At 46.9% G+C, this 12,818-nt stretch overlaps 1 protein-coding gene across 1 annotated transcript in view; it reads right to left on the reverse strand.

The window, feature by feature from the left end:
- Nucleotides 1-681: 681 nt before the first annotated feature.
- The window catches only part of nkain2 (sodium/potassium transporting ATPase interacting 2), an 804,285-nt gene continuing 792,148 nt past the window's right edge, over nucleotides 682-12,818 (reverse strand). The window contains exon 7 of the mRNA XM_068018278.1: nucleotides 682-1,847. Coding sequence (XP_067874379.1) covers nucleotides 1,838-1,847 — 10 coding nt within the window. The 3' untranslated portion in view covers nucleotides 682-1,837. The remainder of the gene's footprint in view (nucleotides 1,848-12,818) is intronic.

Below are 12,818 nucleotides of genomic sequence, written 5' to 3' on the forward strand. Positions count from 1 at the left end.
ACTTGCCAACCAATCAGCACTCTCTTCTCATACAGTATAAATTTCTTGTTTTCTTTACATTGGTATTCTTGCGGATTGTCCTGATGAGTGCAAGACGAAAAGCTTCGATATAATGTCTCTATTTTCAGCAATACTCAAGTTCTGTACTACCAAACGAATATATTTTAAAAGTAGAATCTAACAAACAATTAATTTTACTTGTTTTAATAAAGATCTCAATCTGGCCATTATCTGGTCTCAAAGAATCACATCTTAATTGCACAGATGGTAGACTCCCTTTGGGGCAATGTTTCTGTTAGCTTTTGGACTAATTCCAACATAATCAATGAGAATTAAGAACATGCTTTTACTCACCATATCATTCAACCTCTATCTTAAAGAAAAACGGTATGGTTTAAGTGCTCTGGTAATATGTTAGGTAACAAACCAATCACTATACTCCTATTGTATTATAAATAGAAATACATAGGCTGAAATAAAACTCCAGGCTGTAGCATTTGGCATCAAATATAAGCATTTGCCAAAAATAAAAGGGGGTTTGAGCAGGCAAGTACAGAATGTTTTTACAACCACATTTTACTACAGTTTAGTTCTTAATAGCACCGCCAAACAAAGCAGTACCATGAATCACAAATACAGCAAAGGCATATGTTTGAAACACATTTTACTGCAGATTTGGTTTTCCAAGTACCATAGGACCAACAGAGCATTAATACAGAGAAGAAAATCATGTTCCTTTTGTACAGGTATTAACAAAGGTGATCACCACAGAGTATTTCAACAGACGTTTGCATTAAAAAATAACATCAAATACAACTTCTAGCATTTAGTTTGCATCAATGAATCTAAATGTACATATATCCCTGTGTTCAAACATAATAACTGCTCTATACATTAAGGTATAAAAATGTACCTAGATTTAGTGGATCATGGAAGAAGCAGTGGGACTAAGAAACAAATCTCTCTTCTCTACTCTCTACTACCAACTTTTGTTTGTCTCTTGCCTTTCATCTATTTTTCATGTGACCTATAAAGGCTTTCAACTATTCAATTTTACTACTACAGCCTATTTCTTCCACAATTTCACATTTACTTCTGTGCAGGGATAAAAAAAGGTGAAGTGGTCTACTTACTGAAGAGCCGGGGTATTCAAAGCATTTCCTGCAAAGCTATATGGTAGCAGTGTTATCATTGAGCATTGACTCCATAAGTTATCATTCGGGAAAACAATTTCAACATTATAAAAAAAATGCCTACATTTGTAACCTATTCAGAGAGTTTAGACCTGCATATATTAAGGCAAATGTGCTGCTTGTGTGAAAAATAGCTCACATTTGGTAGCATCATCTAATCCTTAGTAAAATCATGGCACTAATTCAATTCACCATTTGCGGCTAATCCAGAAAAATGTATATTCAACAATGACCTTGAAGCATAAACCGTTAATCTAATTTGTTGATGAACGGTTGCAGTTATAATTGGCAATCTGGAATCATACAAGAGAACTGTGCAGTGAGATTTTCATATTGGCCTGCAGAGGGCACCAATATTTTAGTTTGATCTTCTAGGCACCAAACTTGCATTATTCAGCATGTTCAAACACACAGGAGGAAGCTTGCTGGTTGTTGTGTACAGTTTTAAAACTTTGAAGTCTTTCATATATCTGCATTTTAATTGAGTCTTCTGTTATCCCAGGTCTCTGAGCTAGGCCATCACTCCAGGCATGATCAGTCCTGCTCTCCATTGAACAATACAGAAGTCATCACCACCAGATACTTTGAAATTAAGGTGTGAAAAGTTTGAAGTCAGGAGGATTATAAGGCATCCAGTTGCCAGTTTATTTTGACCTAAAATGATAAATTAAAAGGTATATTAATCAAATATTGCTTAAAGTTTCAAGTATTTGTTAAACTTAAAAGAGATTAAATAACAATTGCATTTTCAGCAGATTTGATCTAACCCATAGAACTCTGAGAAGTATTTGATTCCAGAGGGCTGCTACACACCAGCAATACCAATGTGCAAGCTGAGGGATGACTGAAATCACCACAGTTTTTCAGGGTCCAACTCATTGAAGTCAGAAAGCGGATGCAAATCACTTAGATTTTGGATGCATTTGGGATGACGTTTTGTCCTTCCTTAGTACTGTGTCCAGGAATCTGCACTGCCACACTTACTGTGATTCAGAACAAAAACTGTTGGATCCAGCACTCACATTAATGAGTATTTGCAATAGTTTCAATTTCGTAACCTCCCGCTGCTCCTCAATTCAGATTATTCAAAATCAAAACCCTGAAAACAAATTGCTACTTCAAGCCTGGTTTTCCCCAACCCAAGCACATTTGGAAGGAACTGGATAGATGTTACTATAATAATGTTAGAAAAGTAAAGTAAAACTCTTAATAAATATAAATAACCTGGGAAACAAGACCAACTACTATTGGAATGCTAGGAAACTAGACCTGAGACTGGCTGAGCACTGCACTGATAACCTCACCAGAACATTAGGGAATTGCGCATTTTGAGCACTGCTACACCAAGCACATAAGATGCATAGACCACTGGGAACTGAATATATTGATTATCATTAAGTACTTAGTGTATCACAGTAGAAGGATATGCAACAACTCAGCCATTGCTGAAGAAATGCAAACAGACAGAACATAGAGAGAAAGGTAGAACAAAGTGTCATAAATATCCTTTTGATTCATTAAATGGCAAGTGTTGGAACCATCGCACTTAAGTGTAAATGCATGTTAGGATGCTTAGGTTAAGTGCAACTACAAGTAGTAGTCCACTCTCACTTAGCCCCCATAGCTTCGTTGGAAGTGCAGTGGAAATTCCCTAGATTCGGGGAAGGTTCTGCTAGATTGGAAAATAGGGAAAGTAACTCCTTTATTAAAAAGGGAGGGAGACAGAAAGCAGGAAACTACAGGCCAGTTATCTTGACATCTGTCTTAAGGAAAATGTTAGAAGCTATTTTTAAAGACATTATAGAAGGGCATTTAGAAAAATTCAAGGTATTCAGGCAGAGTCAACATGGTTTTGTGAAAGGGAAATCATGTTTAACCAATTTATTGAAGTTCTTTGAGGGAGTCACATGTGCTGTGGATAAAGGGAAACCAGTGGATGTATTGTACTTAGATTTCCAAGGCATTTGATAAGGTGCCACATCAAAGGTTATTGCAGAAAATAAAAGCTCATGGTGTAGGGGTAACATAATGGCATGGATAGAAGATTGTCTAGCAAACAGGAAACAGAGAGTATGCAAAAATGGGTCTTCTTCTGGTTGGCAGCATGTAATGAATGGTGTGCCAGAGTGATCTGTGCTGGGGCCTCATATTTTACCAATTTATTTAGATGACTCAGATGAAGGGACTGAAGGTATGGTTGCTAAATTTGCTGATGACACAAAGATAGGTAGGAAACTAAGTTGTGAAGAGGACATAAGGGGGCTACAAAGGGATGTAGATAGGTTAAGTGAGTGGGCAAAGACCTGGCAAATGGAGTATAATGTGGGAAAGTAGGAAATTGTACACTTTGGCAGGAAGAATAAAAAAGAAGCACATTATCTAAATGGTGAGAGATTGCAGAGCTCTGAGATGCAGAGGGATCCGGGTGTCCTAGTGCATGAATCGCAAAAGGTTAGTATGCAGGTACAGCAAGTAATAGAAAGCTATTGCTTATTGTGAGGGGAATTGAATACAAAAGTAGGGAAGTTATGCTTCAGCTATACAGGGCATTGATGAGACCACATCTGGAGTACTGTGTACAGTACTGTTCTTCTTATTTACGGAAGGATGTAAATGCATTGGAGGCAGTACAAAGAAGGTTTACTAGACTGATACCTGGAATGGGCAGGCTGTCTTACGAGGAAAGATTGGACAGGCTAGGCTTGTATCCACCGGAATTTAGAAAAGTAAGCGGTGACTTGATTGAAACATATAAGATCTTGAGGGGTCTTGACAAGGTGGATGTGGAAAGGATGTTTCCCCTTGTGGGAGAATCTAGAACTAGGGATCACTGTTTAAAAATAAGGGGTCGCCCATTTAAGACAGAGATGAGGAGAATTTATATCTCTCAGAGGGTTGTGAGTCTTTGGAATTCTCTTCCTCAAAAAGTGGTGGAAGCAGAGTCTTTGAATATTTTTAAGGCAGAGGTAGATGGATTCTTGGCAAGGGGGTGGAAGGTTATTGGGGGTAGGTGGAAATATGGAGTAATCAGTTCATCCATGTACTTATTGAATGGCAGAGCAGACTTGAGGGGCTGAGTGACCTCCTGCTCCTAATTCATATGTTCGTATGTTCGTAAATCCAGTTTATGGGCTGAATTTGCTGAGCATGTTTGGAGTGGGAATGAGGCGTGGGGGTCCGGAGAATAGTATCAGACCCATCTGCCCGGAAACCTGATGTTGTGACGTTTGTTCTGGATTTAGTCAGCGGCAGAAAACCGCCACAGTGGCATCACAACCCCAACGTGATGGGACTGCAGTTTAAGTTGCAGAACAGTTACTTATAATACATTTGCAGGCCATTGAAAGTGATTCAGTGGGGGACTTGGAATTAAGTGGACAAACGGGCAGCTGTCACGTGTCTTTGGATCCCCGGCCATTAAAAGCTGGTGCCACCAAGATGAGGCCTCAGTGCTGCGATGGGTATGTAGCAATGAACAGCATTGGATAGGAGAAGAGGGGGGAGCGGAGGCCATTTTCAGCCTACAGTGCTGTGTGGTATGCATGGAGGCTCGTGGTGTCGGGTGGTCTGCACAGGTGGGTTTAGTCTCGGATGGCACTATGGGGTAGTCTTGGTCTCAGCTGGCAGTACTAGGCGGGCTTGGTCTCAGGTGATCTGCATGGGTGGCCATATTATTGGGTGAGAGGGTTGGCTATCAGCAAGGGTGGGCACTGAGGGCCATTAGTGAGACAGCCGAGAGGAGTAGCGAAAGCAGAGCTGTCAAGGCAACTTCATCTCTGCAAGGCCATGGGACTCATACACCCTGGCCAGGATTTTGTGTCGTCCCGAGGCAGAATCGGATGGGCATGGAGTATCACGATAGGGAGCCGAGGGGGGGGGGGAGGCGTGGTGGCAGGGCGGTGGGGCCATCGTATCCCCGTCGTCAAGCAATCTTCCAGGGAGCCTTCCCACCCAGAGGCCAATTGAGACCCTTAAGGGACTCTTCCTGCTGCTGCTGGGATCTTCTGGGGCCTCTGCTGTGCAGAGAGGACATCTTGCTACATGAGGCGCCCTCCCTGTGGGCTTGTGGGGGGTCCCTCCTTTGTGGGCAATTTGTGGACCTTGGAGGACCCCCAACGTGAACAACTTTACCCTGGGACCCCTCCCACTTTCCCTGGACTGCGTGCCCACCCCCAACCCCCTCGCTGGGGCTTTCCGGACTGGCCCCGGCAACCCCGCCTCATCTACCTCTGGTCCGGGCTTCCAGCGCTGGGTTTGGGTCCGAGGTCTCTGTAGTACTGGTAGTGGCCACCGCTCTCAGTGGTGCTGCTGATACTGCTGAGCAGCTGGCCTTCTGATTGGCCAGCAGCTCTTGGAAGTGGGATCTCTGTCTTACAATGGATAGGGATCCCAGCTCCTGAAAATTTGATTTAAAAAGATTGGAGGATTGCTCTTGCTGGGTGGGGTCATGAAAAGGCAGAGCGAGGCTCCCCCTGCCTTTTTGTCCCGGCGCCAGGAGCCCTGCCTCCAGCACAAAATCCAATCCGCTGTCTTTTTGAACTCCTGTGGCATGATGCAGCACCTCCAATGGAGGGAAGGCCAGGAGGCAGCTGCACCTGCCCATGCAGCTCCACGATGAGAGCAGCAGCAGCCGGCCATTCGAAGAAGGGGCCAGTTGCACCACAGAGTGTACCAGACTCGAATCAACTACTTCTAAATATCCGAGCGTCATTGTCAGCAAAGACTACACCTCACCAGGGAGGCCGTCACTCACTTCTGCGCACTGCTGCAGGCGAGTTGCAGCCTATGAGATTCGATGGTCACCCTATGTCCTTAGCCTTGAAGATCACCGTGGCACTTAACTTTTGCACCTCTGGATCATTTGAACATGCGTGGTGTGTCCCAGCAAGCAGCCCATCACCGCATCAATGAGGTGATCAATGCCCTGTTTAAGAGGGCCTGCACAATGTAGGCTACTGACTGACCCTGACAGTCAGGCCGAGAAGACTATCGGATTCGGGTCCATCGATGGATTCCCCCATGTGCAAGGTATGATAGATTACACGCATGTGGCCATCAAGGCTCCCACGGACCAGCCAACTGCCTTCATCATCAGGAAGGGCTTCCATTCAATCAACGTTCAGTTGGTCTGTGACCACTGAAACCGTTTCCTTCAGGTGTGTGCTTGCTTCCCGGGAAGCAACCATGATGCACACATACTTTGACAGTCCCAGGTACCACTGTTTTTTTGGTCCCCCCCACTTGCCTTCAGGGATGGATTCTCGGGGACAAGGGATACCCATTGAAAACAATGACTACTGACACCTGTGAGGAACTCTCGCATTGCAGCAGATGAGAGGTACAACACTTGCCACGTCTCCACCCGAATGACCATTGAGCAGGTCATTGAGCTGTTGAAGATGAGATTCCGTTGCCTAGATTGATCCGATGGAGTCCTGCAGTATGCCCCAGCGAGGGTCACGTGTATCATGGTGGTCTGCTGTGCTCTGCACAATCTAGCACTTTGGAGGGGGGAGGCCTTGCATGACCAGGATATGATTGAACGCAACTCTTCACTTCTCAATCAACGAGGAGGACACGGAGGAGGGTGATGAACAGGCAGCACTGGCTGTTGAACACTTTGCCCCAGTGGCCAGGCAAATTGAACGACAGGCCAGGGAGCCAAGAGACAATCTCATACTTACCTGCTTCTAGCCACCATGATGGCCTCTCAGAATGATATCAATACAGACTCACCTCAATGCATTCAATTTGTCACCTCCTTTCTATTTGGATTCCGTGACTAGCACCCAGCTTAGCCACATGCTCTGGCCCATGTAAGATGCTTATCAAATGAGGGCTGTGCCTACACAAGCAGCCCATTAAGGGGAAAGGAGGAAGTCAGCGTCTCACAATTAAGGCATGAAGGAATTAACATTTTTCACAACGAAAGTTAATTCAGTAACGAAAAAACTTCTTTATATGTTTTTGAATGCTTCTATGAGGTGTAACCTGAGCGCTAGCTGCTGGGTTGGAGGTAGGCTGTTGATCAGGCTGCTCCTTGGCCTGTGAAGATTTTGGCGGCCATCCTCTGGCTGCCTGAGGGTTTCCTGCGCAGGTGCAGGCCTCTACTCAGGCATCATGGCTGCTGGAACAGGGCTCACTGGCGGAGGGGCTAAGGAGCCACTCTCCACACTCAGAGTGCCCTGAGGGGAGCCCCCAGCTGTGGAGGTCAGCCTCTCCTCCTCCCTTTCAAGGCTCACTTGAACCTCGCTGCTGGCCAGAGAAGGGCGAGGAGCTGGAGAAGACGCCAAGAACCTCGTCCTCCTCTTGCCTCGCCACTACTGTGTCGACCTCATGGCCAAGTGATGATGTGCAGGTCTGTGCACATCTGTGGATCTGGCTCTCTATGAGGGTTGCCAATCTCTTGATGGGGGAAGCCATATGCTTGCACGCCTGAGACATGGCAGCACTCATGGCATGGATGGACTCCTCCATCGTCATGGCTGCACATGGTCTCTGGCAGCTCCTCCAGATGATACTCTCTCTGCAACTCCAACATGCCCTGTGCTGTTGACACCAGAGGCTCGTCATCAGCCTAGGAATCAGTATGGTCATTCCCACCCACAGTCTTCCGACTGCCAGTGGCCTCAGCTGTCTCAGCCTCAGCCAGCTGCTTGGGTGCATGTGCAGCGCTCTCATCAGCTTGTGACCCTGATTCTACGAGCAGAAACCCACCAAAGTGGAAGTATCTGCTCTGGTGGAAAGTGCAAGTGACTCATGTGACAGTGCATCTTCTGACTGCTTCCCCTCCTCAGAGGTTGAATGATGTCTCCCTTCTACTGGAGTCTCCGACGTACACCGACCTGCATGAGAGAACACAATTGCTTGTTAGGGTGTGGAGATCTCAGCATGCCAACCATGTGTGATGTGGATCTCCAGAAGTGTGCTGTATGTTCTTTGAAGACAATCCTCACTGTCTTGCACAGAAACTCTAGTCTCACCATCCACTATTGCGCTGCCGCCCTGGGTCCCTGCTAATTCCAGCCTTCACCTCAGCTGTTGAGAAAGGTTAGATGTCTGGAATTCCTCCACCAGTCTGGGATGTCACCCTGCTGTTATGGGCCCTCTTGACCTGCAAGTGGAAAAATGGATTTAGCCACACTTCGCAGAAAGATCAATATGGCAGTTCTACTAGTGGAAAACCCTTGACCCCTGCTCACCCTCATGTCAGTTCTCAGGGGAGTTAATGGGGGTGAACTGTGAAAGAAGGTGGCCTGTGGCTGAGATGCCGCCATGTATCTGTCAGGAAGAGGTGGTGCCGAACCTCCTTTGCCAGTGCCTTTATGGTGCTTCCCTCCCCATGTCCTGCTTCCTCCTGCATAGCCACATGCAATCCCTAAAATGGAGCGAGGAATGAAGCACTCACCTTGGCAGAACGAAAGAGGTCAATGACCCTCTTGCAGCACTGGACCCATGTTCGGAGGGTGACCCCATGGCTGCTGACGTCCTCTGCACTCTCCATCCAGGCTTTCTTGGTCAGGCTGGAGGACCTCTTCTTGCCATCACTGGGGAATAGGACCTACCACCTTTCCCTTGTAGCCTGCAGGAGAATCTCCAGGGACGCATCACCAAACCATGGGGCCACCCTATAACTTGCCTCTGCCAGACAGCAGAAACCATGAAACAGCAAATTATTCTAAGGCAGTAAGGCAAGCAGAGCTGGCAGGGCTTTAAATATGGCGCTAACACCTGCTTTGGAGTTATCTGATGCCGTATTCAGTGCCTAGAAGCACTGTGATTGGCCGGGCCCTGCTCCTCCTTAATTATAATTGACCACCTGCCCTGTGATTGCATTGTGCAACCCGCACGAGATGAATGGTGACGGTGCTTACTTCCGGGTCCACCTCCAGGGTCCGCGATAGGTTCACTAAATTTGCCCTATGTGTGCAAACTGACAGTGAAGTTACAGCAGTGGAGTGAGAATAGCTCTAAGGAAATTCATGACCATGGTCTCTACTTCAATCAAGTTGGTGGCGAATTCCACAGTCTCTCAACCCTCTGTGAAAAAAGTTTCTTCTGCTCTCTATCTTAAATTATTAGAAAGTAACCAACTTACTAACCATACACCTTCCCAACACCACTCAGTGAGTTTTCATTACCACTGTTTAACCTTTATAATTACAATTCATAGTAGGTTAACATTAAAGCTGGTAGGCTGAATTTTTCTAGCCCTTTGGTGAGGAATTGGGAGGCAGGAAGGCTGGCAAAATGGAGCAGGAAGGTATCGGGCAGCGAAATGCCATGGTGGCGGTGAAGTTGACTAATTGGCTGCCCACCAGGAGGCCAAATGAACCACTTAAATCCACAGGGATTTTGCCTGCGTTGGGAGGGCCCGCCGCCGGTTGGAGAGACCGCCCAGTGAAACCTGGCAGCCTCCCAGCAGACTCCGGCAGTTGGAGCCCCTTCTTTAGGGGTACTCCATGGTCCACAGAGAGGCCCACCAGAGGCAATGGCCTCCCTCCACGGCAACGCCACTGCCTGCCTTCAACGATCGAACACCCCCAATACACCTGATCATCGGGGCCTGTATTCCCAGCTACTCCCAACCCCACTTAACCCTCTTTGAGGGTATCCGGCCACTGAGGCGCCCTCATTTTGCAGTTGCAGCCTCAGAAATGGTTACCAGTAGCAGTGGTGCTGCTGGGACTGCTGAGCTGCTGGCCCTCTGATTGGATCGGCGGCTCTTGGGGGAAGGCTGCCATCTTTAATAGGATAGCAGCCCCTGTGGCAGCCACTTAATTGGCTGCTGCTGGCAAAATGTGGCCCTGGGCGTCGCTGCCTGCTGAAGCTGGGTTGCTTCCCGCTTTCAGACCTGGCGGCGGCACTTCCACCGCCTCAGAAAAATTCCATCCGGAATAACAGATGATTTTGTTTGTATTTGGCAGGAATGTTAATGTCTCAAAAGTGCTGGTGATTTGTTACATTATCAATAACACATCAAAGCTAATACCAATAGATTTCCCATCAGTTAATTTTCAAAACAGCGCGAGAGGTGAGCCGTCCGAGAGCTTCAAAACAGTGCAAGAGGAGAGCGGTCTGAGAGCTTCAAAACAGCGGGAGAGGTGAGCAGTCTGAGAGCTTCAAAACAGCGTGAGAGGAGAGCGGTCCGAGAGCTTCAAAACAGCGCGAGAGGAGAGCAGTCTGAGAGCTTCAAAACAGCATGAGAGGAGAGCGGTCCGAGAGCTTCAAAACAGTGCGAGAGGAGAGCGGTCCGAGAGCTTCAAAACAGTGCGAGAGGAGAGCAGTCTGAGAGCTTCAAAACAGCATGAGAGGAGAGCGGTCCGAGAGCTTCAAAACAGGGCGAGAGGAGAGCGGTCCGAGAGCTTCAAAACAGCGGGAGAGGAGAGCGGTCCGAGAGCTTCAAAACAGCGGGAGAGGAGAGCGGTCCGAGAGCTTCAAAACAGCGGGAGAGGAGAGCAGTCCGGGAGCTGGGGCTCAGTCTTTGACCGCATCACATTCAGAGAATAAATTAAAAAGTGGTGTCACAGGGAAACAGGTAAGTGATTGGTTGGTAAGTATTTTGTTATGTTTCTCATTTATCTTTCAAAATTCAGATAATTTATCAGTAATTGTAAGGTTTTATTGGTAGTAAAGTTTACCAGTAGTAATAAAACCTATTAGATTGTAGTGGGTAGTGCTTGGAGTAGAACAAGGCCCCTAGTGTAATTAGCATTTTTTAATCAAAGGGAGTATGTAATTAATCTCAAGGTAAGTCATGGCAGTACAGCTTGCAACTGTGATATGCTCCTCCTGCGCTACGTGGGAAATCAGGGACGCTTCCAGTGTCCCTGATGACCATGTGTGCAGGAGGTGTATCCATCTGCAGCTCCTGGCTACCTGCATTACGGAGCTGGAGCTGTGGGTGGTTTCACTGTGGAGCATCCACAATGCTGAATGCGTCATGGATAGCACGTTTAGCGAGGTGGTCACACCGCAGGCAAACGCTGCAAAGGCAGGAAGGGAATGGGTGACCACCAGGCTGAGTAGAGGAAGGCAGCTAGTGCAGGAGTCCCCTGTGGCCATCCCCCTCTCTAACAGATATACGCTTTGGATATTGTAGGGGGAGATGGCTCAGGGCAAAGCAGCAAGTGCCAAGTTCATGGCACCATGGCTGCACAGGAGGGGAGGAAGAAGAGTGGCAGGACTATAGTGATAGGGGATTCTATCATTGCGGGTACACAAAGGCGTTTCTGTGGCCACAAACATGACTCCAGGATGGTACGTTGCCTCCCTGGTGCTAGGGTCAAGGATGTCATACAGCGGCTGCTAGACATTCTGAAGGCGGAGGGTGAACAGTCAGAAGTCATGGTTCACATTGGTACCAATGACATAGGTAGAAAGAGGGATGAGGTCCTGCAACAAGAATTTTGGGACTCGGTAACAGATTCAAAAACAAGACCTCAAAGGTAGTAATCTCTGGATTACTCCTGGTGCCACGTGCAAGTGAGTATAGGAATAGGAGGATAGAGCAGATGAATGTGTGGCTGAAGAGATGGTGCAGGAGGGAGGGCTTTAGTTTCCTGGATTACTGGGTCTGTTTTTGGCAAAGGTGGGACCTGTACAAGTTGGACGGGTTGTACCTGAACCGGAACAGAACCAACATCCTTGCTAGGAGGTTTGCTAGTGCTGTTGGAGGGGGGGGGGGGGTTTAAACTAATTTGGCAGGGGGATGGGATACAGAGTGGAGGTACAGTAGGGGGGGTGATGCACAGTCAAATATAGAAGAGAAACTGAGTCAGTCTGGAAGGCAGAGCAAATATTGACCTGTAAAGGCACAAGCAAATAATGCAAGGCTGGATTGCATCTATTTTAACACAAGGAGTCTTACTAGTAAGGCAGATGAATTGAAGGCATTGATTAACACATGGGAATATGATATTATTGCAATCAAAAAGACGTGGTTGAGGGAAGGGAGGGACTGGCAACTCAATATTCCAGGGTATAGAATCAAACCACTGACCACCTCCAGGCGCGTATCCATTGTCTCTCGAGATAAGGAGGCCCAAAAGAAGAAGAAGAAGAAGAAGAATCTTCAGGCATGACAGGGGAGGGGGCAAAAGAGGAGGTGGCAATGCACTGATGATCAAGGAGTCAATTACTGCAGTAAGGAGGGATGATATCTGAGAAGGTTCCTCAAATGTGGCCATGTGGGTAGAACTTAAAAACAAAAAGGGGGCAATCACTTGGCTGGGAGTGCACTACAGGCCTCCAAACAGTCAGGGAGAGATAGAGGAACAGGTATGTAGGCAAATCTCAGAGAGGTGTAAAAATAATAGGGTAATAATATTAGGGGATTTCAACTTCCCCAATATCAACTGGGATGGTTTTAGTGCAAAAGGCTTAAAGGGGGAGTAATTCTTAAAGTGTATACAGGAGAGCTTTTTGAGCCAGCACGCACAAAGTCCTATTAGAGAAGGGGCAGTACTGGACCTAATCCTAGGGAATGAAGCCGGACAAGTGGTAGAAGTGTCAGTGGGGGAGCATTCGGGGATAGTGACCATAACTCTGTAAGATTTAAGGTAGTTATGGAAAAGGACAAAGAGGGACCGGAAATAAAAGTACTGAATTGGGGGAAGGCCGATT

This window comes from Heterodontus francisci, chromosome 3 (genome assembly GCF_036365525.1).
Source record: "Heterodontus francisci isolate sHetFra1 chromosome 3, sHetFra1.hap1, whole genome shotgun sequence".
NCBI lineage: Eukaryota > Metazoa > Chordata > Chondrichthyes > Heterodontiformes > Heterodontidae > Heterodontus > Heterodontus francisci.